Source organism: Aotus nancymaae, unplaced genomic scaffold, assembly GCF_030222135.1.
Source record: "Aotus nancymaae isolate 86718 unplaced genomic scaffold, 86718_ANA_hifiasm-v0.15.2.pri h1tg000006l, whole genome shotgun sequence".
Classification (NCBI taxonomy): domain Eukaryota; kingdom Metazoa; phylum Chordata; class Mammalia; order Primates; family Aotidae; genus Aotus; species Aotus nancymaae.
This window is the reverse complement of record NW_026988417.1, coordinates 87,957,775-87,983,920: the sequence shown is the minus strand read 5'-3', so window position 1 is coordinate 87,983,920 and position 26,146 is coordinate 87,957,775. Positions and strand designations below refer to the sequence as shown.

Below are 26,146 nucleotides of genomic sequence, written 5' to 3'. Positions count from 1 at the left end.
GCCATTCGTTCCCTAAGTCACTTTACTACCAGCAGTCAGAAGATGGTTCTATGATCAATCCAAATCTACAGTAAACACAAATACGAATGATGCCACCCAGACCGGGACAGTGCAAAATTACACAATGTCAGCTTTACTGACCCAAATTTTAGTTGACTGAATTTCAACACTTGGGGGAACTTTGCAAACATCCTTTCTCACCTTTGAGAATCAGTATCTTTGTATTAAAAAGGTCTAATGAGATAATCTCTTGAGATGATGTTTGGAGCAATTATGAGATGGCCTTCAAGTAAAAGAAGCATTGCACAACCTATTTAAGACACAGCCTGCTCTTGTTCCAGTTTTCAAATATTTTTCCTTCACTTAAAGGTTTTCTCCAAATTGAATTTCCTTTAGTCCTTGTTCCTGCAGGTCAGGAAAATCTTGTCTTTAAAAAAAATAAATTTTCTTTAAAATACAAATTACAGCTAGATGCAATGGCTCACACCTATAATCCCAGCACTTTGGGAAGCCAAGGTGGAAGTATAGCTTAAGCCCAGGAGTTCAAAACCAGCCTGGGCAACATAGAAAGACCCAATTTCTACAAAATATTGAAATAGCCTGGGTGTGGTGGTGAAAATCTGTGGCCCCAGCTACTTGGGAGTCTGAGGTGGGAGGATTGCTTGAGCCCAGGAAATCGAGGCTACAGTGAGCTCTCATCACGCCACTGCACTCCAGCCTGTGTGACACAGCATGACCCTGTCTCAATGAATAAATAAATACAATGTTTTAAAAAGTGGATGTAGCTTATAAGCAGTTCCCCTTGAAAAAGCATTGCTCTTGAAAAAGCGGTTGCTGAGGCCATGCTGTACCCAGGGGTAACAAGCCTCATACCTTTCCCTCAACGCCATGCCTGTTCTTCCCTCCTCATTCTAAGAGAGGTGATTTTGAAAGTTGTTTTCAGGGGAAGTGGATTTTGTTCTGAGCCATCCTTTCATGGCAAGATTGTTTCTTTCATTGCAAGACATTCAATATCCTTGGCCTTCACTCACCAAATGCCAAAAAAAAAACCCTTAATCCTTGTGACAACCAAAAAAACACCACTCCCATTTCATTTCCAAACACCCTCTTGAGAAATGGCACCACTCTTGCTTGAGATACCTTTTTACCATCAGTTTGCACTCTGGCCTTGAAAATGTGCTTTGGAAACACACCACCATATCTTTTGCCAGAAGCCACAAAGGCCAGGCATAAGCCTCTTTACGTAAAGAGAGTGAAAGAGTCCTTAGAGGCAATCATTGCATACAGCTTCTGTGAAAAACTGGGCTCCTTGTCTGTGTAATAACTGGGGAAACAAATTTAAACGAGTTTCCTAAGATCACTCATTAGGTAATAGGCTATGTTGACTCTACAAATAAAATTCCTTAAGAACCCAGCATCTTAGTGTACCTTAGTAATGTGCATCATGATTATATCAATGTCATTGGTGGCCATTTATTGATGGCTGGCAACGTACCAGCACCTTACAAATCTCATTTATCCTTTCCACAGCTCTAGAGTAACTATTCATATCCCTTACACAGATTAGAAAACTGATGCTTAGAAAAGTGAAGTAGTTGGCCAAGCTCTCCCAGCTAAGTGGCAGAGCTAGGATTCAAGCTGAAGTTCATGAGACTGCAAAAGCAATGTGTTGGCCCATGGCCTGGAGCTATTTTTAGTCCACCTTACTTTCAAGTAGCAGGAAAGTTAACTGAAGTCCCTAACTTTTGAACCAGGCTGTCTGTAGCAACCCAAAAAACAATTATTTTGCACTGTGTTCTGCTGGAGATGTTATTTTTTATTATTGCTAGGACGACTCTCAGCAGGGTCACCTCATTAGCTGAAGAAAATGTTCCCTGTTGTTCCGTGAGAGACGGATCAGATGGAGAAGCATGAAAACAAACACCAGAAAGTGATTCTGTGTTCCCCTCATTTAGAGGATGGAACAGTAATCTCCTTCTTCTCTGATTCCTAGCCTCCTAAGTGATGTTTTACTCTGTAGTTGTAGAAGTGTTTTAAAAATGATGGAAAAAGTTTTACAGGGATGCCTTCCAAAACTCTTTATCAGTGTTTCCATAACAGAGTAAATTGGAGTGTTGAACCTTTGGTGGGTACACTTAATACTGGTCTGTTTTAAATTTCCCATGTAGGAAAATAGGAGTTTGGCTAGATTTGTTCTAATTGCCTGTGAGGAATAACTGAAGTGAGATTTTTTTTAAAATATTTTTAAATATTTTAATATTAAATATTGTATTAAATATTTTAATATTGTATATACAGTGAGGCTATATTTAATATTTTTGAATACTTTCTTTAAGTTCTTTCTCAAATGCAAATGCTTCATCAGTTATACTGATACACCTATTGACAGATATCTCCCAAGCCATGTGTTATAGAAGCCTATCACTTTGCTCCATTTGCAAATCCGTGTGTATAGAAACCAAGGTAATTTTTTTCAAAATTACTTTTCATCACAGGATTTGCATTTCACTTAGAATAAAATTAAAACTCATTGTGGAGGGCAGGCACAGTGACTCCCACCTGTAATCCCAGCATTGTGGGAGGCCGAGGTGGGCGAATAGTTTGAGCCCAGGATTTCAAGACCAACATGGCAAAACCCTGTCTGTACTAAAAATACCAAAATTAGCTGGACGTGGTGGTACATATTCTGTAATCCCAGCCACTCAGGAGGCTGAGGCAGGAGAATTGCTTGAACCCGGGAGACAAAGGTTGCAGTGAGCCACTGCACTCCAGCCTGGGTGACAGAGGGAGCATCTTCAGCCTGTTCCATCACCACGTGACCTGGTGCTGCCAATCCTCCGACCCCGCTTCCTCCCTTTCCTTTCTCACTCCCGCACCCTCTAACCACTCTGTCTTTCTGTCAGGACTGTCGTATTTATTGTCCTTTCTCATCATACAGTTGCCTCCTGAACTTCACTTGGAAGGTTCCTTCTTTTTTTCAAGCTCCAGCTCAAATTTCATCTCAATTAAAAAAAAAAAAATTTTTTTTTCCTAATTCCCTAAGTTGGCCATCCTGACATCTTCAATCACATTACATTCTTTTGGTTTGTTTGTTTATTTATTGGGATGGAGTCTCACTCTGTCACCCAGGCTGGAGTGCAATGGTGTTCTCTTGGCTCACCACAACCTCCGCCTCCCAGGTTCAAGCGATTCTCCTGCCTCAGTCTCCCGAGTAGCTGGGATTACAGCCACGCAGCACTATGCCCGGCTAATTTTTGTATTTTTAGTAGAGCCAGGGTTTTACCATGTTGGTCAGGCTGGTCTCAAACTCCTGACCTTATGATCAGCACGCCTCGGCCTCCCAAAGTGCTGGGATTACAGGTTTGAGCCACTTCGCCCAGCCTGGTTCATTTTTAAAAGAACTTTTTCGTTATTTGAAATGATCTTATTATTTTGTTTACTTGCTTCTTTTCTGTTAAACTTGAGATAAACAGAACAGCATCCCTATATCTACAACAGAACCCACAATATATAATAGGGTTCAAGAGTATTTGCTAAATGGATGATGAATGAATGAGTTCCAATTCTGTACCTGGAATGAAATTGAAGTTTCAGATAAATACCATAAAGCACAAAAACATTTACTGAATAGTTCAAATCTACATAATTTGTGAAAGTTTACATTCAAATCAATATTATATATTCCCTATTATTGGTCTGCCTGTTATGAACAGGAATTCTGGTGGGAAGCAGGGGTAAACACAACTCAGAACTGCTTTACAGGGAAAACATTCAGACCACATGATATCTAGCCAGAGACAGGCTTTTCCTTTTGTAAGATGCAGGTCTTCTGTTTATTCGAGCAGGCCCATGCTGATTCTTTTCTTTTTTATTTTCTTTCACTTTTTTTTTTTTTTTTTTTTGAGACGGAGTCTTGCTGTGTCGCCCAGACTGGAGTGCAGTGGCACGATCTCTACTCACTGCAACCTCCACCTCCCAGTCTCAAGTGATTCTCCCATCTCAGCCCCACCCCCCCCACCCACCAATTAGCTGGAATTATAGGCACACACCACCATACCTGGCTAATTTTTTGTATTTTTGGTAGAGATAGGCTTTCACCATGTTGCCCAGACTGGTCTCATACTCATGAGCTTAGGCGATACACCTGCCTCAGCCTCCCAAAGTGTTGGGATTGTAGATATGAGTCACCATGCCAGGCTGCCAGGCTGATTGTTACCAAAAGTTTCAGGATGAGCATCATAGCATTTCTAAATATGTATTTTATACTCATTTCCTTGCCCTCTTACCTGCAAAAATAAGTCTTTTGACATTCCTCTATTTAACATCATAACTTCCAAGAGGATGGCATTGTGATCTGATCTCCTCTACTAGCAGTGAACTTCTTTTGTGTTAAGTCTTAGGGTTTTGAAAATAGAACCTGTGTATGTCCCAGATGTCCTTTTATTGAGTTCACATAATACAAATGGAAAAATTTTATTACCAGACAGAGGTGTTTAAAAATGAAAATCAAACCTAATACATGGACTCAGACAACTGAAATAAGGAATATAATATTTATAAAACTGAGTAGGAGGTTGCAATCATTGCTCTAAAATAAAGCATTAAAAATTAATTCAGAGCAAACCTGTCTGTGCCACAGCAAAGCTCTCTTTCATTAAGGTAGCACTGCATGTTTCTCCAGAATTAGTTCCCCCAAATAGGTAAATAGCTGAGTGTTGTAAGAACAGAGTGTTCTGCAAACTACAGAAATGCTACCTGAAGCACGATTTAGAGTTACTTTTAGTATTACAGCTTTATAGACCTTTCATTTTGAACCAATTAATTGTGATTCTTGCAGTTTTCCTCTATTTTTGTTCTAGAATATTACTAGAAAGGTTTAATTCACATGCTTATTAGTCATCTTCATTTGATTAATCCAAATGGTACTAGATCACTTGATTAATTCATATGTAGCAGTATATTAAATCCTGATGAACTGTGGGTACCCGTTATAAGATACACTTTACAACTTTCCATAGGTTTGTCAGTTCGAAAAGTTTGCGTTGCACATATTTTAAATGACTTTTTCCTATCTTATTCCACTTCACATTATTATCATTATCCATATTGTGTTATTGTTAGTTTCCATCTTCAAATACACTAAACAGGAAGAGAAATAAAATGCTAACGCTATTTCTGCACTTTCCATTGAGAGGAGGTTTTTATTTTTCCCAATATACACCATTCCTCTGAAGCCCTAAAATAAATAACCTTATAACCTCTAGGCCCTATTGGTTTTCTAATGATTTCAAATAAAAAGCATCCAGTTTCCATTGCATTGACAAACTGTTCAGTCCCTGGGCAAAACCTATTGGATTCCTATTAAATGAAGGGGGCAAGAAACAACAGAAAATCCAAAAAGTAGATTTGAGATGGAGCGGGGAGAGGTGGTCTCAGCTCAGCTCGGTAAATGGGTACTTAACCTTTGACCAATGATAACAGGTCTTCTTTAGTTCTCTTAGACCAAGCACAAGCTGTTATGATTAAATAAATAAATAAATAAAAACTGTTTAAAGCCTTACTGAATATGTCCTGGGAATTAAAGCATATGGCAGGGGTAAGGAAAAAAGATTTTCCTTATGCTAATGACCCTTGATGTCTGAAATAAATTAGATCCATTAGAGTTTATGCTCTATAAAAGAAAGACTTTAAGCACTCCAAAGTTAGTGACTCGAGACCAGTTTTTGCTCTAAAATTCAATCTGCCTGCTTATTAATTCTTAGTGAGGCTCCAGAGCAGACAGAAGATGCAAAATAATAATTCTGTACTAAACCAGAGTTTTAAAGGACCACAGGTTTCTTTTCCTTTTAATTAAACCATTTTTCATGCTTCCCATTTTGTTTCCCTCATTAATTTGATTTTGTTCCCATTTTTGTTTCATTTCTTTTCTTTTAAAGGTTTCATTTATCCCATTTCAACTGAACAGAGAACCCAGAATGAATATGGATTTTCTTGTAAGTTTGATGTTTGGATTTTATGTTGCTGAATAATCATTTAATGTTATTGCCCCTAGTTCAAGTTTACCTTTCTTTGGATTACAGATGTGCACACAGGAAATAGGAGCCTAATATATTCTAACATGAAAAATAAATTAGATTTTTGCTGCTGAAGAAAAGAAAGGGTCATTTCAAGACTCTGCCAGCTTTAAAATCTATCAGTCTACCATTCAAAGCTTGAGTCCCAGTAGCTGACAAAACATATCATGAAATATGCTGATATAAGTAAAGGGCAGGGTTCAAATACTAAAAAGGAAAGGGTAGAGAAAGACAGATCTGTTGAGCTGGAAATCATGAATGTTGAATAAGTGACTATGACCTGGTAAAGTACAACATTAAGGATTTAGATATAATATTCTGACCAGAGTTCAGAATCCTTCAGCAGTGCCTGAAATAAAACCCTGCACAAAAGTGAAGTAAGCACTTTGAAAGCAGCACTCACCCAACCGAGACTATTTGGGATATCACTGGTTTTCTGAAGAAAATCTGCTAATATTGACTTGATTGATAGGGAAGTGAATATTCTGAAAATTCGGGGAAGAAAATTATTTTTAAAAGAAAGTAAAATCCTTTTGGATACATTACGTTTAAACACAAAACGCTAAAAGAGATAGAGAAATTTCCAATAGAGAATTCATTTACACTGCTAATATATGAAAGAGACCGTGGCATTAGAGTGTGGGTGACCTCATGAGCTACTGGCAAATGAAATGAGTTATTTCGCCATATAAACCACGTGGCTGTGAGTCTTAGAAGAGTGCCGTGGTTCCTACATTTTAGGAGGTGATGGGACCTATAAATTTGAAAGTTCCCTCTCCCCGAAAAATGCACATGTATATAAAATTGACCAAAAAATTCTGGGTTGTTCTCGACCATCTGAAGTACCAATTTAACAACCTCTTTTACAATAAGTGGAGCAGCTTTGATTAATTTTGCTGAACATGTTTACATGGGTCACAGAAAACTAAAAACAGAGACTTAAAAATGTCAAAGGGGTTCGCAAAGGTTTCTTTTCATTTGTTTGTTTTAATTATCAGCTTCTATCACCTTTTCCAGCTGGATGAAAGCATGTTCTATGCCACCAAGGCAACATGCAACATTTATAGGAATTCTGTTCCAGATACAAGGCCTCAGTTGACTGACACACTGTGTTGGTCAAATGCTTATTTGCCCTCTGGGGTAGCCTGACCTTTCTGATCACTGAACCAGGCCTTTATCTTACTTAATGCACAGGAGAGCTATATTTTATTCTAGTAATGAGTAGCTCAAATGTAAATCTCTGGCAGGGGACCGTGAGAAGCTCAGGGTTCTCAGAGATAATACTGCATCTGTATCAAAAGCCTGGACTTAGAGAAGGTTATCAGCATTAACCTCTGTTCCCCAGATCTGGGCCCTCTGAAAGCACACCTTTCAAATCTAATATGTTTGCTCCTAATATTTGCTTTGCTTAGTTACACCATTCCCACCCACCTTTCCATTGATTTAGAGGAAAGTGAGGAGAGTGCTATGGAAAGTAATTTTATGACTTACAGTGATACTTAGGAAAATATTCTGGTTCAATAAATATACAGGTTTGAAACATGCCAGATATTTCTAAGTTTTTAAAGAATTATCAGTGAATTCAAAAACCCTTCCAAACTTTTCCACCTGAAATGAGTTATAAACTTTTTTTTCCTGTGGGTTGGGATGGTTTTAGTTCCAGTTTCTTTATAAGCCTAGTAATAAACGGTCTGTTATGCTGCTCAATTATAAGATAGATTAGTGGGTGGATACATACAGAGTGAGAAAGGAAAAGAAATCAGAGATAATTTTCCACTGAAAGGCCACAGCCATTTTATATAGCTTTTGAAATAGATTTGAAATTAACCTATAAAAAAGGCAGTAAATGTCGGAAAAAATTATAGCAATACATATGTGTACTGTGGGAAATTTCTATAAGCAGCTGGTTCAGTGTTTCATTCTTCCCTCTAGCTGCTCCTGATTCAGATGATGTTGCTCTCTATGTTGGGATTGTGATAGCAGTGATCGTTTGCCTGGCAATCTCTGTAGTTGTGGCCTTGTTTGTATATCGGAAGAATCATCGTGACTTTGAGTCAGATATTATTGACTCTTCAGCACTCAATGGGGGCTTTCAGCCTGTGAACATCAAAGCAGCAAGACAAGGTCAGTTGACATTCCCCTTCACACCCTGTTACCTATGCATGTAAGCAGTTTCAAAAGCAATGACTTCAGAGTCATCCCATTCAGCTAGAATGTAAGCTCCATGAAGACAGCAATTTGAGTCAGTTTTGTTCATTACTGCTTTAATGTCATGTACATACCAGATTAAAGTTAACAAGGCATACAGTTCCTCTCTTTTTTCTTTTCTGACAGATTTTTCTGTCACTTTTTAGCTTCAATTTGAAAAGATTACACTGATTGGTTGACTGATTTCTTAAGCCTTTTTTTCCTTCCTTTGTTAAGACATCTTGTATTGCTATGAATACAATGATTTACCAATGAACCCAACTCTTATATAGACCAAGAAAACTATAGCTAATAGTCACCTAGTGGGTACATTGTTCAATCCAGTCTGTTGAAATAACTAAATACCTTGGGCATAATGAGTAGACTTCAAGGCAAAACATAGAATGAACTTGGCCACTTACTTACAGCCAATAATAAAATGGCTGGTAATTACCTGATTGCCCTGTTTTCAGTAGAGCCTGTCTATCCACCTCCAATATTAGCTGAGCTGCTTTACTTTTGGCTCAGAAAGTGTAAGGGAGAGTCTGACTAATGTAGGTTGGCCTGAATGGAGAAAGCCAATGGGATTCTTTTCTTTTTCTGACTCAGATCTCCTGGCAGTACCCCCAGACCTCACCTCAGCTGCAGCCATGTACAGAGGACCCGTCTATGCCCTGCATGACGTCTCAGACAAAATTCCAATGACCAACTCTCCAATTCTGGATCCACTGCCAAACCTGAAAATCAAAGTGTATAACACCTCAGGTGCTGTCACCTCCCAAGATGAGCTCTCTGAGTTTACGTCCAAGCTGTCCCCTCAGATGACCCAGTCATTGCTGGAGAATGAAGCCCTCAACCTGAAGAACCAGAGTCTAGCAAGACAGACTGATCCATCCTGTACCGCATTTGGCAGCTTCAACTCGCTTGGAGGTCACCTTATTGTTCCCAATTCAGGTATCTTCTTTGTTTGTGTCATGTTTTCATTAGGCCTGAAATGTTAAATGTGACCTATCCAGCCCAAATCTACTTTCAATATAAACAGAACGTTACTTCAGACAAAATCAGCAAAACCATTTCTCTTCCCCCAACCAATTCAAAAAACACTTCCTCTAGAAATTTTATATTCACAGCTTTCTGCTGAGGTGTAGTCTAGAACCATCACTGACCTCCTTTTCACTAGAACTTCAGAAGGCAGCATGAAGCCACAAGTCCCACTGTTGTCATTACACTTTAAAAGGAAAACCTAATTATGAAATATATCATTTGGTTCATTTCCAATTTACTACACGAAGCAATACTACAGCATACAAATTTTTTGATCATCAGAAGGCATCATAATAGACATCAAATCTTCATTTATTAACCTAACTTTATCACACAGTCTTTTACCTCACAGTATGGATAATGTACACTATACTCACTCCTACCTCTGATATATGTATCCTGAATCACCGAATTCATCAGGTGTGCTCTTATACTATTATTTGGTCTTCAGTTTATTATGTAGTTTCTCTGCATCTAGAGAATAAGCCCCATAAAGGTCTTTCATGATGAGTTAAAGTTAATGACTGATACTGTTGGATTAAAAATTGATATTCATTAATCAATATTAGTAATGGGTTTAGAACCCCAGGTCATAAAAGGGCTGATGGCTTCCTCTCTGAATTTATCTTAATTCTTTCGAACAAGGCTGTGAGTATTTTGTAAGTACAATAATAAAAAGCAACTTGATTGACCTAAAGTGTTGCCACATTAAAAAACATAACGTATATATAGTCAAGGACTATACAGACCAATGAGTCTTCAAGCCTGAATATGAAATTTTATTTGATTCCTCCTGCCATTTAGTGTCTCATTTCAATGCCTTGGCAACTTTTACCCTATGTCTTTAAAAATATATTTTAACAAAATTAAAACATTTAATAAAGTATCATTTTTTCCTTTTTCTTCACAGTTTACATAGTTGGGATCATGTATTATATAATGTTTTTCACCCTTTTCTCATTAATCCTCATGCTATTGCATGCTCTTTAAAATCATGATTTTAAATATCTTTATAACCGTCCATTAATGAATGAATCAAACCATACTTTAATGTTCTTCCATTGTCGAAACATTACAATTACTCTCAAAATAGTTCTTTTCCCTCTGATATGTATTGGATTCTTCCTCTTCTTCCCATTTCTATACCTACCACTTTTTCATATGTGCATTATCATGAGGGCTTCTTAAGTGGAAGGGAATGAGCTAGCATGCTTTAAATTCTTCCTATGTATGAGGCAATGGTGATCAACATATTATATTTCATTTAATGGACAAGCAATAGTTACCTGTTACTTTATACTCATGATGCTGTTTCATCCCGATAACAAAGATGAAGGTATATTTTATGTTTTCAATGAAAAAAGTAAAAGCACTGAGGCTCGGTAGCCTCATGTGTAATCTTGCTGCTGTGCCCTCCACAAATCATTCTGTACGATGACAGTCTACTTTTTCTTTTTTTTTTTTTAAGGCGGGGTTTCACCATGTTGGTCAGGCTGGTCTTGAACTCCCGACCTCAGGTGATCTGCCCTCCTTGGCCTCCAAAGTGCTTGGATTACAGGCATGAGCCACCACGCCCGGCCAACAGTCTACTTCTTACAACACCAGGGCTCTCACATCACTTTCCTTCTCAAGAAGGCTGTGGCTCGACATCTTCAACCAGTCACATAAAGGCCTGTGAATAACTACTACCTCTTAACTCTCCATTCTTTTATCTTGAGGGAAAAGTATGGTCAGGCAAGTTTTTGTAGCACCTCATGCTCATTTGGCATATTCCATTTCCTCGCTAATTAAAGTATAAATTACTCAAAGACAAAAGACTGTCTTCTCCTTCTTGAAATTCACAACACTGCCAAACACTATACTCACAAAGATGCTATATAAATTCGTATGGGGCTGAAGTAAGCTGGATTTTATAGGAATCAAACGATGGAGTCAAAGTCTTTGGAGTGCTGTCTACCCTGAATCACTCTTTGTGATGATGAGCAATGGTGTGGGCCCCAGATTACCATCATGGGCATCACCTGACAACTGGTTGACCTAAAAAATTCTCCTACACCACACTCATATCTTTGAATCAAAAACTCGGGGGGTAGGGACCAGGATTCTGTGATTTAACAAGCTCTCCAGGTGGTTCTGATGTGAGCTCAAATTTGCAAACCACTGCTACGGCAGACACAGCTTAGAACCCAGCCCAATCTAATAGTCCTGCAAAAGGGCACAAGTTAGAACTAACTAGAAACGCTTTGACCTGCTGTGACTAAACTAGCAATTACTGTTCACTTTCTAGAGCTACGTACAATAAACGGTCTTCACCAATTCTTATGCCATTATGGAATTACACTGTGCTAACCAGATATTTCAAAAATACATTTTTTTTGTGGTTGAAGTTGGCATTTCCTAACTTTGAATCTCGTGGAGATTTTTCAAAAAAATTAGAAATGATGCATCCTTACAGCTCTTTGAAATTTTGAGCAGTTGTTGGTTTTCCTCTTGTCTTGCAAGGAAAACAACAGTGGGACCATCTGTCTGTTCCTTAAATAAAACAAGAGTTTAAAAAGTTACATCATTCCTTTAATTCCCTAAGAGTTCAGAGGGAGCTGTGGTAAGGAGGCTGACGAGGAAGGAAAATGGAGCAACTTGGAATATTTACATGTCTTTAGAGAAAACGAAGCAGGCTTATGGCTGCGCGGTCACAAAATCTCATTCTCTTTTACATGCTGCAGAAGCTTTGCTTCCTAGGTCTTATATGACTGCTTTTCTCTTTTGCTATTCAGGAGTCAGTTTGCTGATTCCCGCTGGGGCCATTCCTCAAGGGAGAGTCTATGAAATGTATGTGACTGTACACAGGAAAGAAACTATGAGGTAAATATGCTTTTTCTGGTGCACTGACTTTATCAATGTCTAACTTGGAGGAGAATTATACAATGGACACAATAAGCCCAACGTATTTTTGCCTCGAGTACCTTGCATACGTTTTCTGGCATACATTTTTTTTTCCTTGACCTACAAAAGGTCAGGTTTTACTTCTCTTTGTCTTTGAAACTCCAGATACTTTGCAGATCTCGAATATGGGTGGAAGGCTAGAGATCTTTTCCCAAGTGGACATGTTGCCATATTTCTGGGAAAAACATCCACAAATGTGATCCCTAGATTGTCCAGAGAGACATGTGGGTGGAGACAGAGACATGGACTTCATGGGGTCTGGCTCAGGAATCCAACCTGTTCCCATTACAGAGTCAAAGGTCACAAAGGATTGAACAACTCTCCCAATCCCTACCAGTCCCACTAAGCCTAGCCCTTAATTCTTACCCACGGATTCTTCCTTTTGTGACTGTCTGGTAGTTTAAGTGCTACCAATTTCCTTCTTATGTTTAGCACTGATAAATTCCACATTAGGCCATTCAGAATGAGTCTAGGATTGAATAAAACTAGGCTGAATTAAAAGGCTTTGTTTAGAATGTGTCATAATCATAAAGGTGAAGTTATTTTAAGTAAAAATAACAAGAGGTGTTGAGAAGTCCTAAATTCAGTTTTCAGTTTGGCCTCTAACAAATCATATTTGGTCTTTCTTGATTAGTTTCCATTTAAATGCGTGTGTTAAATAGTGCTTTAGAGGCCTGATTAATGCTTCTGAAGTACATCCAGATCTTCAAATGAAAGATGTTGTTAAAATGGAGATCCTCATCATGTAATTATCATTGTTTTTCCCAAGGGGAAATGCTTCGGCTCCTCAGCCCTGAGCTCTGAATATAAAGCATGAGTGACAATGCAGAACTAGGTGATCATTATAACACATTATACCTTCTCTTTTCCCAGCTCTCATCCTCAGAAAAGCACCCAGTTTTAGTCTTGTTCTTCACAAGCCATGAAGCTTTTTTATTAAGCTCTCAGGTGGAGATATTGGCATTTATAATCGGTGTGACCCCGAACATTTTTTTCCTTGGGTGTTGTACTTCCACCTACATAAATACTAGCCTGTCTAAGAAAATAATACAATTCCTGAGCATTATTCATGCCTTAAATTTGAGCAACAGAAAATCACTAAAAGGCTTGTATTTACTCACATCAAATATTCATTTTTTTCATTCCCGATGCAAAGCAACATTCACAGGCCCTCAAATCTCCCTTCTTTTGCATCAGGAGAAAAGAAGATGAGCAAACTCCAAGATCTCCTCTTTATTTTATTTTATTTTTCCTTCTGTCATCCAGAGTCAAGGTTAGCATTAAGTACATCTGTCCATCAAGGCCTTTGCCAATGTGGACATTTTGTTTAAACAGAAGTAAGTATTGGCTTGTGCTTTATGGTGAGAAATAGTGAATTGCTGGGGCTCTCTTATTCGCCATCCGCTTCTCATTATCTGCAGCTGAAGATCAAGCCTTAAGGGGCTTCTGCAGGCGCGGGCTGAAGCTGAAAGAGGTGTGTGCACTCACTTGCCTGCTCTTCCCATGGTTTCCTTGGCACCCTAACCAGGATAATTGTACATTTCAGATGAAGGAAAGAGAAAACAGAAAATTGATAAAGCTAGACACTTTTCTGCCTTTGACTATAACAAAAAGAAAACCAGAAATCACTCCTTGCTATGCCTACAATCTGAAGTTAGGTGCAGAGGGAATTACTCTGTTGAATTTAGTGTGCATCAAAGAGGTTCTGTTTATAAAAATAAAGCTAGTGAAACCTCAAGATCTCAAAAGAAAATATGCTCCAGAGACTGTGAACGAAGGAACAAACACAGGAGGCTAACCATGTCACATAACCGAGAAGTCTTCTCATCACTAGTTTTCTCTTATGAACCAGATGCATTTTTATCGTGAAAACAGTGGCAGGAATGTGCTTTAGAACACAGTCATAATACAAGGCATCCTGCCCTTCATCCGGCAGACTCTTAATTTCACTTCTCACTACGCTCTGCAAGCTGTGATGAGCTCCACTTTAAAAATAAAGAAACTGAGGCACGGGGAATTGGGTTCCATAGCCAAGGTTTCACAGTTGGTAGCTGAGTGAGGCAGAATTGAAAGTCAGGCTTTTCTGACCACAAAGCGCTTTCTGCTTCCTAATGTGCCATCCTCCTCCATTGCACCCATGCACAAACCACACCTCTGCCTGCTTATTATGGTGCGTTTTTGGATACGCTTTCTATTGCTCACTAAAGATCCTTTCTATCCACACATGATACAAGACAGAAATTCTTTGGGAGAAGACTCCGTGAGGACCTCAGGAGCTGTGATGTTACTGTGCTTTCGGAGGAAAATTCTGAGCAGTTTTTTCCGTTTTCCTTCTCTCTGATTCCTTTTATTGCATCCCAATCTGGGTATGTTTCCAGTTGGATGGTATCCAGCTGGTCATCTGTGGAAGTGAATTGTCTGAAGAGAGGCGTGAACTTAATTACATGTGGCATAGTGGATGTGACAGGAGGGGTGTTATCATTACTGAATATGCTCTAAGCGAAAGTGCAGGATGGCGGCTGAATAGCCTGAATGAGCCACAGAGATGGGACAGGAGTTCTCCGACCATCGAGGGTGCAGGGCTGCAAGACTGCGCTCAGGTTCTCTACCTCTCCTCCTTTACAGATCTCTGGAGAGGGGGCAAAGCCTTTGTTTTCCTGGTGGACACAATTTCCACAATTAATGCTGCTCACATGGGCCTTTTTGCCTTGTTTCTAGTAGCAGTTTGCACAAATGAACCCGACCTGGACTGAAATTTTGTCCTTTATCTATTCTTGTTGAAAAGCAATTTGAGTTGAAGACATGAAAGCTGATTTTCCCTTTTCTCTGCATTGTGTACTCACCTAGAAGTTTCATCAGAAGATCAAGAAATCGATTTAGAAATTCCAAATATAAAGGTAAATAGAACACCGTTTTGTAAACCATAGGGAGCCACAGAAAGTTTCTGAGCAGCTGAGTGACACAGGAATAGCAGCGCTTTTTAAAGATTGATCCGGTGACAGTATGCGGGATGCATGGGTGGAGGGAACAGAAGGACTTGCCCAGAAGGCTTTGGTGCTGGGGTGGCCCTGGCAGTAATTAATGCAGGCGAGAGGAAGAGGAGCAGGAAGAGCCAGGCCAGAGGGTGAGCCAGGCCCCAGGCTGAGAGAATGGAAAGTGTGTAGAGAGAATCTACTTCAGAAGAGAAAGTATTTCACAGCTTGCTAGAAGTGTTGCAAAAGAGAGGCAGAACACACAGAATAGGTTCAGAAATCAAGCCTGGGGCACTGTGAGAATTGTGAGAAAGGTGAGAGGCAGCAATGGCTCCAGGGGAGAAGACAGATTCCAGTGCGGATGTATTCAGTGTAAGTGGGGATGTGGATTCCTGCTAGGGACGTGGAAGTGAAGTCATGGCAGGGAAGGAACCTCCAGCCAAGAAAATGCAGAGGCAAAAAGAACTGGGGAAACAACTTCGAGAAGTATTCCTAAGAACGTCTGGGTGTGATGAGAGAAACGAAACGGAACATGTAAGGATAAGGCAAATGAAGACTTTGCATCTAGCACCGTTCTTAACATATTACTGCGTTATGAGTAGTGGCTCCTCAATGAATATTTCCGAATGAATGAGTGAAGGTTTTAAGGGTAGACAAACAAACTGTGGTATAAATAGGATCTCGAAAATCAAAGGTGAAGAGAGCTCCAAGATGGAGCCTGAAAACGGGTATTATTAAAGTGAAAACGTAAAGAAAGATGAAGAACAACAAAAAGATAACTAGATTCGTCAACTGACTGTGGGACGTTAGTGGCCTTTAGGATTTCTTTTTAATTGGTGAAATCCCCTTAGCAATGGTTTAAGATGTGAGTTAGTGGTGAGGCAACTGACTTACCATATATAGCCATTAAATATAAATAATAAAGTAATGTGTTAGGATAAATAGAGGTCCAAAATTCCCTATGTAGGTAATCATATAGGAGATAGATTTGCTTAACGTGTTATTTTTTGGAACTTTGTAAAATAGTAGTTGACATTATTCTGCTTCAAGGAAACACAGTGATCTTTCTCCTTTTAGTAGAGTCCTTTCTCATTGATGAGCCTCAAGTTCCTCAGTTTGAAGGAAAAGCTATAAAAAGACTAACGGTGGGGGTTAGTGAGTCCAGATATATTTAAATCTTATCCCCATACTGTTCTTGACAATGTACATTTATTGAAATCCTACTTATAAAGAAATGCTTCAAGGTAGTTTATGAAAACACTTCTTTTTGATAAGAGGAATAAATTTAAATAAGTGGATTAAAAAGGTAAGAAAATGGGGAAAATAAAGTTATGAAAGATAAGATAAAGTAGGCAAGCAGTTAGAATGTAAAATAGTTAATGTAATTCCCAGCACATTTGCTGGTACCAGGTCGTGAATTTACTATTTCTGAGCCTTTCAATAAGGGAATGTTTTAAGTAACAAGATCCACGTGTCCATGAGGAAAAACGCTCAGAAGAAACTCAATTATTTTTCCTTTGGTTTCTCATAAAGAAGACATTTTGCTAATACAGTGAACATCATCCTTAAAAGAAAAACAGCAATGAGTTTCAAGGGCTGCTTCTATCAGTGTCCCTCAGTGAAGTAGATAAGCATAATGCTTATCAGTTCCAGCTTAATCCAGGGATAGATTTTGGTCTGTCTAGGGAAATGGTGGCACGCCCTTTGGAGTGGCTTTCATAAATATTATTTTTGCACAATTGAGCTTTTGATAGCAAGTGAGTTAGATAGTCCCTGTCAGGTACCTAGAGTGCAAATATTTCAAGTTGCCAGTTATGTGTGAAGGCCTGTGCTTTAAAAGGCAGCTGAGCCTAGGGTGGGATTATCATCCTGAGGGACAGGACAAAAGAGATGTCCATTACTAGAAAGCATCTCCTGTTCCCACATAGGTGTATGGAGACAGATTCTTTTCAAGGAGTTTTGAGCCTGCTCTAGGTAACAGACAATAATAGTTTCACAAAGACTTAAACCCAGTCTAAGCAACCCAAAATACAGCATTGTGTGAAAGAAATTAAATGATTTGTGTTTGAAACCTAGCTTTACATCCTTAGACAAGTATGTTAATATCTGCAGATTTCAGTTTCCTCTTCTGGAAAAGAGGTAATAGACATACACTAACAAACTTACAGGTGTGCCATGAGCAGGTAATGCAATGGCTTACGTGAAAGTTTTGTAAATTATGCACTCTTGATTAGAAGTTCTCCTCACTGATAATGACAAAGGATGAGAAAACATTTCTGACAGGAAACTGAAATTTCTCTCTGGGTTTTGTCCTGGAGGATTCAGCATCCATCCAGATAATATTTACTGGAATATTATCCTTGTTGGACTTTGGAAAACATTTAAAATTTTAATCATCATTCTTTGCTGAATTTCTGCCTAATTGCTGCTTCTGCAGCTAATTTTTGCTCTATGTTCATTTTCATATCACCTGCAATTAATATTTACAGACTGTTTGCTTGAATTGCTTAGAAAACACCTGAGACATAAAGAGTGAAGCCCTTCTCTGCAAAAACATGAATCCAAGATATTTATTTTCTGCTATTTTCTTCTATGTATTTTAATATCTTCCTTTGTATAAATAAAGGAAATGTGTTACACACTCTGACCTTAGTTTTCACATAGTTAAATCTTATCCTGCCTAACTCCTTCCGTATATGTTCAGATATTTCCAATTTCAATGCTACTTCTCTCATCTCGAAAGCCTATAAGAGAATCTTATGATTATTTCTTCTTTGTTTTTCATTCCCTGTTATGAATTCCACTTCACCACTTCCCTATTCATTACATTCTTGCACCTCACTGGGTTAATAAATTCTTTTGACACCTACTGCCCCTCCTTCCCTTGCTATCCCTCTTCCAAGAATGGTGCCCATCAATATTGCATGCCAGGGGTGTACTTGGAGAGTACAGGTCTGACAGCTCCCCAGCCCAGCAGGGAGTCTTCTCCCTTCTGTTCCAAGTCAGTGATGAGAAGAACCCCTCCTCCTTCCTGCCTCAAGCACCGGCTGCTAACACCAGACTGAGAGATAGATGTTTCCAATCCCCAACTATATTGCAAAGACCACTTGAAATAGATTCCACTGTAGTCTCCTTCTTTAAAAGTTTAATGTTCACTTCTCAAGGTACACTTGTAACTAGAAGGTAAGAGTAGTGCTCAGAAAAATGCAATCATTGTTTTTTTTACCCCTCCAGGATAGGAAAAATAGAATTAAGCAATAATAAAGTCACTGCTTAAGGTAGATAGTATAGTATTAACTATGACACACTGAAAGCAGAACTTGACTTATGTTTAAGAGAATGAATTTCAGACTGCAAGAAGGACAAGCTGAGTTAACAGAAAATGAAAACCAAGGTGGTAATGGGGATAGAAAAGAGGTCTCAATTTGCTCCCAATAACCTTACAATTCCAAATTTAAGTACATTCCCAAGAACCTAGATAACTTTAGATTTAATGGAGGAAAGGGTATTATTACTCAAAGAGAACGTAAATGCTATTAAAAGACTAAAAGTAGGTGAAAGTTTTATTGGTTTTCTAAATAGGAAGAAAGAAAAGCCATAGGTTGCTGAGATCCTAGTGCAGTTTTAGAATAAGAGAGGAAGCAGTGACAGCCCAGAGTTATTAAGGGGAACATATGCCAAATTTTAATTGCATTCTTCGAACTAATAGTCAACTGTGAAAGCTCTAAGATTTAAACCTGCTTGTGAGCTACCGAGTTAGCTGCCACGGTTTTATGCATGCTGATAGAAGACACAAGACTTGAGGATCAAAGATTACCCACAGCGATAGCGCTATGCAGAGTACCATCATTGTTGTGCCAATTTTGTGAGCCCCATTTTAGAAATGGTAATCTAAAAAGGTTCAGATGAAGTCTACATATTCAATTGTTGCATTCCAGAAAAGGGCCTGTGAGCTTAGGGAACCTGAGTCTTTTATAATGAGGAGTACGCATATTTGCCATTTGCTCCAGAAGTAGACATTGTCTTTATCTTTCAAGGTGATTGCTCTACAAACATCCATGCATAAACATGAGAAATTCATGGATAATTGTCTTCCAACAATATTAAAAATAGTAACAACTGCTACCATTCATTGACTGTTCAACAAGGATAACCCATAGATGTAAGCAAACTTCTAGAATATGGAATAAATAATATGTAAACCATAGATAAAGACTAGAGAAAAATAAATTTCAAGTGGCTATTGCAATAGAAATTTGATACGTCCCTTGACATATACATGTGAATTTGATCAAAAGATGTGAACTGGACAATGTCCATTTTAATGGGTTTACATTTAATGGGTGGAACTATATAGCTCAAAGTATTGACGTCATATTGGAAAGAGATTTCAAATGGGGTCCTTGAAAATATTGAAATTTCCAATTCTTGTGTTGCAAAGTTATCAATGGTTAGAATGAGAACATAAATGATAAGCATATCAGGGTTAGGGAGGAGAAAAGACTGGAAGAGATAGCCAATGTTTGGAGGAAAGATACAGCATTAAGAAATAGATGACGCCAAATTTACCCTGAAACTATTAAGTTCAAATGAAAAACTAAATACAAATTTTTGTACCTATGTTTAAAAGCCATCATTAAAATCATGAAACTAGACTTAGCCTAAGAGCCTTTCATGTTAGGAATACATAGAGTAGTTAGCTTTAACAAATTTCTTAACTTCCTTGGAACTTCATTGCTTCATTTTATAAAGGAAATGCTTAACCATACTATCTCCATCTTCCCATGTGACTGGAACCTGCTAAATAATATTTATAAGTAATTCCTTGAGAATAATCAACAGCAACAATTTTGTGAGGCATGACTATAAACACAGATTGCAAATCAAAGGAAACACTCTCTCATACTGTCTGAGTGATGAGTTCAGGATGCCACCATTTTAACAAGGACCTTGAAAACAATGACAAGCATCCATATGAAAATGAAGATAGAAACCTAAGGAGAGATCCGGAAGCCATGCTATTCCAGCTGAGGTCGGAAAAATTGAGGTTGTTTGTTCTGTAATAAAGAGGACTGTAGAGACATCATAACGATCTCCAAATACAGAAACAAGGTCACCTCAAAAGCAAGTCAAGGATATGAACAGAGAAATTTCAGGAAGTCAGATTGTGCTCATTCTAAATAACATTTTGTAAATTCGAGTTGATGGTAAACAAGGTGACCTTTTAGCAGTAGTGGACTGCAGTTTTGGATGTGTGTACAGCGCTAACTACACTTCCGCCATGTTGTAGAGAGGTTTTGGATAGAAGGTGCTGCCCAGTGATTGCCACGGGCTCTTCTACAATTCTGAGAGTCCATGATTTCAAAAGCTATGCTATTCTGATTGAGTAGCTTGAATGTTGTCGTTGAGAAGGCATTCATTTTCATCTCAGCACTAACGGGCACTTATTCGTTAGACTTTGAGCAATCTACTCAACACCTTTGGAACTACATCTTCACAAATTTACTATAGGTTGGGTTAGTTTATCCATTTGCTTGTTGATTACAGTCTTGTTAGGGAAAAGATTTAAGGTAATTTTTATATATAAAAATAAAGAATCTGTATTTTTGCGGTTCTTTCTGTCCAGATTCTCTGAGTATGAACTGTACAAGTTAAGAGATCTCATTTTAAGTTGCTGTATAAATACAGTTCTATATTCTTTCTAGTCATATCTGACAGAATGAATCTGCTGTACTAGCCTAAATTATTCCTGAAAGTCATTTGGACTAAGTTTAGCTCTAGAGTGTCCTCATTCTGAAATGATTTTTTAAAAGTATTTTTCAAGTCAGGTCCCGAAGACACAAAAGTATTTAAAACCCTGTGAGACCAGTGGCAAGAATTATCAGAAAATCTGGTTATGTAACTTCATAGGGACTCTGTTCATTCTCATTCCATCTTGAAAGTGTCTGTACATAAATTCAGAGGAAGCTACCACAAGAAGACCTGTGTCGGAGAAAAGGGAATCAAAGAGATGCTGGCAAATTTATTGTTATCGTAAAGACTTCTAGTCCTGCAAGATCAAGGTCTTGTTATAAAGAGCACTTAATTCTGCATCACCTATTTCCTCTCCCCAACCCCCAGTCCCAGGAAAAAAAAAAAAGAATTCCAAGAGAAAACTACTTGACCTGTTTGCATAACAACTGTAGCTCTCAGAACCCAAGTGCGTAGTTCATAAATACAATGGAAATGTCACTGATGCCATTCTCTGCTCTCCTCCCAGGCCTCCCATGGATGACTCTCAGACACTGCTGACCCCTGTGGTGAGCTGTGGGCCCCCAGGAGCGCTGCTCACCCGCCCTGTCGTCCTCACTATGCATCACTGCGCAGACCCCAATACTGAGGACTGGAAGATACTGCTCAAGAACCAGGCAGCACAGGGACAGTGGGAGGTGAGCTGCTGTCGGGATAAAGATGCTGTGCAAGAATAATCCATGCAGATAAGCAGGAACAGTTATGGCAGGCCTTTTATTTTTAAAGCAAAACAGTGGAATTTTAGCTCACCCTCAAAATGAGAGACAGACAGGCAGACTAGTTCCTGAGTGTTAGTTATGTCTACAGATTGATAGGCACACAGAAAATGATGGTCACTTACTAGATAACTCATAGGAGAAGTGCACATAAGAGTCTTAGCCATGTTCCTTTTGGAATATCAATTATATATATGTATATATATAATGTATATGTGTATATGTATACTTCATATATATATATACATATATGGGGTGGCTCATGCCTGTAATCCCAGCACTTTGGGGGGCCAAGGCAGGGGGATCATGAGGTCAGAAGTTTGAGATCAGCCTGGCCAACATCGTGAAACCCCATCTCTACTAAAAATAGAGAAATTAGCCGGGTGCTGTGGCACGCACTTGTAATCCCAGCTACTCGAGAGACTGAGGCAGGAGAATCATTTGAACCCAGGAGGCAGAGGTTGCAGTGAGCTGAGATCGTACCACTGCACTCCAGTCTGGGTGATAGAGTGAGATTCCATCTCAAATATGTGTATATAAATAGATATATATAATTTGCAGGTACAGAAACGTTGCAACTGGGTCAGAAAATGTTAGGCACTGACTTGAAGACACATACCTGGGAAATAGTTCTTGTGAACTTAACCTTGGGAAACAGAAAGGGTGTGTCTCCAAAGCTCCACTAGAATGAAAATGATCCATGGCATTCTGGCTCTCTGCAGCTGTTGCCATCATAACTTCTTAAGGACGATGCTTTAAACAAGTCCAGTTCCTTATATTAGAACCCTCCACTTAGCACCTCTATATCAGTAATATGTTTAAACAAAAATATTCAATAATTTTAATACTATACATTAATACTTGTATAAAATGTAAAACATAAAATAGGAAGTTTTAATATGCAAAACATGTATACTTTGTGATTACTTATGATAATTTTTTAGGAAAAATATTTTTAGAAAAGATGCACATGAAGATTCCAGTTCCTAATATTTGAAGAAAATATAGTATTAGATCTAGAAGAGCAGCAGAGCAAACCTGGGATTAACCGGGATCTCCTTTCTATGGGCATTTTCTACTCTTGGCCTTACCAGGGGATCGCTCTTTGCCGAAGTGTACATAATTAATAAATAAACATACTCTATCTTGAGTTATGACCAGACTTATCCAGATCTAATTTAATTCTATTTAACCTTTAAATGATTTATCTGGAAGACATCCAGTCTTAATCCAACGTGATCCTAAGTTGTGTGCATGATTCTCTTCCTACTACCCTATCCATTTCTGAGTTTAAGTGGTGACAATAACAACAGTAACAATAAACTGAGCCAATGAGGAAAGTAGAAGAGGGCAGTCCTCATGAAAGCCCCTTGTACTTGTGCGTGACTGGGACGTGGGCATCATTGCTCTTCGGCCATGTCTTCCAGGAAGCTTTCTGTACCACGTCACCACTAGGTGATACCTGAGGCTTTCCTTTGTCCTGGAGAAAGCAGCTGCTTTCCAGGTGTCCTTTTGTGCCTGCAATAAACCTGGAGGTTCTGAACTTCCTTCTCTCTTTTCCTTTTTAGGAGCTTCCTCTGGAGGTCTAGGTTCAGTAGAAGAAATTATTTCACTGATGCTATTAAAACACAGCTCTTATTATAGCTCAGATGATGTTGCAAGGCCCAACTAATAAATAATAACCTAGGTGGTGATCTCTTTCATATCTTTGCGTAGCCCTCTGATCTAAATTTATAACAAAGTGTTCATTCACTATTTCAGCAAATAGTTGTTGGACACTCACCCTGAGCCAGGCCACTGGACTACAGTGGGAATCAAAGTTGACATGAGTCCTGCCCCATAGAAAGACTGACTCCATGTCTGACAGTACAGAGACTGACTCATGCTCATGTGTGTATTTCTTCTGTCTGAGATCTTCTTTTAAATTTGAGTTAATTAAAAGTTGGAAGATTGCACATTAAAATCTGAACTTCCAGCGTGTCTTGGGACGTGTGAGGCTTTGCCCATGCTTGGCCTGCATTCTTGCACAGCAGCCATGGGCCAAAGCGCAGTGGAGGCTGAGCTCTTTAGACAGACGTACGCTCTGTTTCACCACAGTCTCCATCATTCCTCCCTGACTGTGGCCCTGCATGCTTCACATGCTTCTGTCACCTGGTTGCCCCAGGATGCATTCGGAATCCCAGCCCTTGGTTTTGGGGTCCCATACTTGGTCTTTCAGATTATATGTTCTGTGACCTGAACTATATAGATGAATCAAAACTTGGTTGAATTAGCCACTAATTTTTTAAATAAAAATCATCATGTCCATTTATTTTTATTTCTTGCTAAATGTTTTCAATGTCTAAAAGAGTAGACTGTTGAATGACACATGAAAAGTAACAGAGAAATGTATCTTATGTGTCATAGAATTTGTCACGTCTTGCTTTTGTTAGAATCTGACAGCCAAGATGACTTAGGAAAAGAAGTGTTTTTCTTTAGGAAGAAAGTGTCAGGTGAGTTTTGAAAGAGCATAGTAGAATTGCATATTCATGTATTATTGCACAGTTCCTTAATTTATCTTATTCTTTTCACATGTACAGATTTTTAGGGAAACTATAGATTCTTAGAAGATTGAAAACTGCAAACTGAAGGACATCTAAATAAAGAATATTCTCAGTGTAAAGACAATGGTATAAAGAGACACAGTGATGAAGAACTTAAGGAGACAGAGCATAAAACATGAGAGAGAAAATAGACCAAGAAAAGGATAGGTCCTGCGCTACCCACTGTCATTCACCACTGTCCCTGGTGGTCCTCGTGTGTTCTGGGTGGCTTAACCGTGACCCTTCCCTCTTGTCTCCCAGGATGTGGTGGTGGTTGGAGAAGAAAACTTCACTACCCCTTGCTACATTCAGCTGGATGCAGAGGCCTGTCACATCCTCACAGAGAACCTCAGCACCTACGCCCTGGTTGGGCATTCCACCACCAAAGCGGCTGCAAAGCGCCTGAAACTGGCCATCTTCGGGCCCCTGTGCTGCTCCTCCCTGGAGTACAGCATCCGAGTCTACTGTCTGGATGACACCCAGGATGCCCTGAAGGTAAGTGCCTCCCACCTGGCCTGCCCTCTTCACCTTCACCTGGAAGCCAAGGTTTTGCCTGGCTGTGCACACCTAGAGATGTGGCTGTGTGTGCACCCAAGTGTGTGGACACATGTGTTTCGCCCCAAAGGATGCAGTTTAAAAGGATAGACAATTCTGTGAGGCCATGCTGATATATGAGCTGTTTATTCTGATTCCTCCCAAGGGCTACTTTGTTTACCTTCCTTGATTTCTTTTAATGAAAAATGTAGAAGAATTTGGCAATGGGACCCGTGGATGGTAAATAATCTCCTTGCATGTTTATCTCAGCTGCGTTCTTCCTATAAAAGGAATTGGTGTAATTGCTCACACTGTATGCTCCTCTGGTGTGCTGCTTCATTTACATGCTTTCCCATTCTTTTTATGAGGGCTGTGAGGGAGCGGGTTAGCATTTGACAACAGGCTGCTGCTTTGCAGAATAAATGAGCTTAATTCCTGGTGTGATTATCGCCATTCATTTTATCCCATTCGAAGCTTTAGGGGATATACTTAGTGCCTTTGAGGAAGTTATGATCTAGAAGGAGGAATAAAAGAAGCATGTCGAGGTTGAGGAGCTAAGTCAGAGGGTGGGAAAGGCCACAGTTGCAAAGCGCTATACGGGAGCTCAGGAGACGGAGGCATCATTACTTTGAGGAAATCTGAAAAGGAGCTAACGTTTGATGACTGGTCCTAATGGAAGATTAGGTTTTGATCAGCAATAGTGGTGGGGAAAAACACAAGATTTCTAGCTGGAGGGAACAGCATGAATAAACACAGAAGCAAACAATAAATGAAGACTTTGTACAAGCATATTGCTTCTGGTAAGCCTGGGATAATAGGTAGGAGTTTCGTCTAGATAGACCTTCATGGCCAGAGAGAGGAGTTGAGATTCAGTTATTGAGTTAATGGAGATTGGGGAGGTGTAAACAGAAGAAAGACATGACTGAAAATATATGTTAGGAATATCAGCCTGACTTCAGTGAGAAGGTGAGTCAAAGTAGGAAGGAACGTGTGCTGGAGCTGGGGTGATGACGGAGGAGTGAGATGAAGAGAACAAGGCTAAAAGGTCCTGTTCAAGTGGCCTTTACAGAATCCCGTGACGAACACTGAATGGGTGGGGCAGAAGGTCAAGTTTCTGCCTCTAAGTCATAGTAGCAAACTCAGAGGGCAGGAGGCCTCGGGGTGTAGAGATGGTGCCTGTCTTGACAGTTCAGGCAGCTCTGACAAAGTGCCACAGACCGTGCGGCTTAAACAGATGTTTACTTCCCACAGTGCCAACCCAAGCTTCCATTCTGGAGGCTGAAAGTCTGAGGTCAAGGTGCCAG

At 39.3% G+C, this 26,146-nt stretch overlaps 1 protein-coding gene across 2 annotated transcripts in view; it reads left to right on the top strand.

Moving 5' to 3' along the window:
- Positions 1-26,146, top strand: part of UNC5C (unc-5 netrin receptor C) — a 391,508-nt gene that overhangs the window by 330,635 nt on the left and 34,727 nt on the right. Inside the window, exons 8-13 of one of the 2 annotated variants that reach the window (XM_064369328.1) lie at positions 5,937-5,993; positions 8,007-8,198; positions 8,871-9,215; positions 12,080-12,167; positions 21,480-21,648; positions 24,570-24,803. In XM_064369328.1, the coding sequence (XP_064225398.1) occupies positions 5,937-5,993; positions 8,007-8,198; positions 8,871-9,215; positions 12,080-12,167; positions 21,480-21,648; positions 24,570-24,803 (1,085 nt within the window). The remainder of the gene's footprint in view (positions 1-5,936; positions 5,994-8,006; positions 8,199-8,870; positions 9,216-12,079; positions 12,168-21,479; positions 21,649-24,569; positions 24,804-26,146) is intronic. The other variant, XM_064369334.1, reaches the window with a different exon arrangement.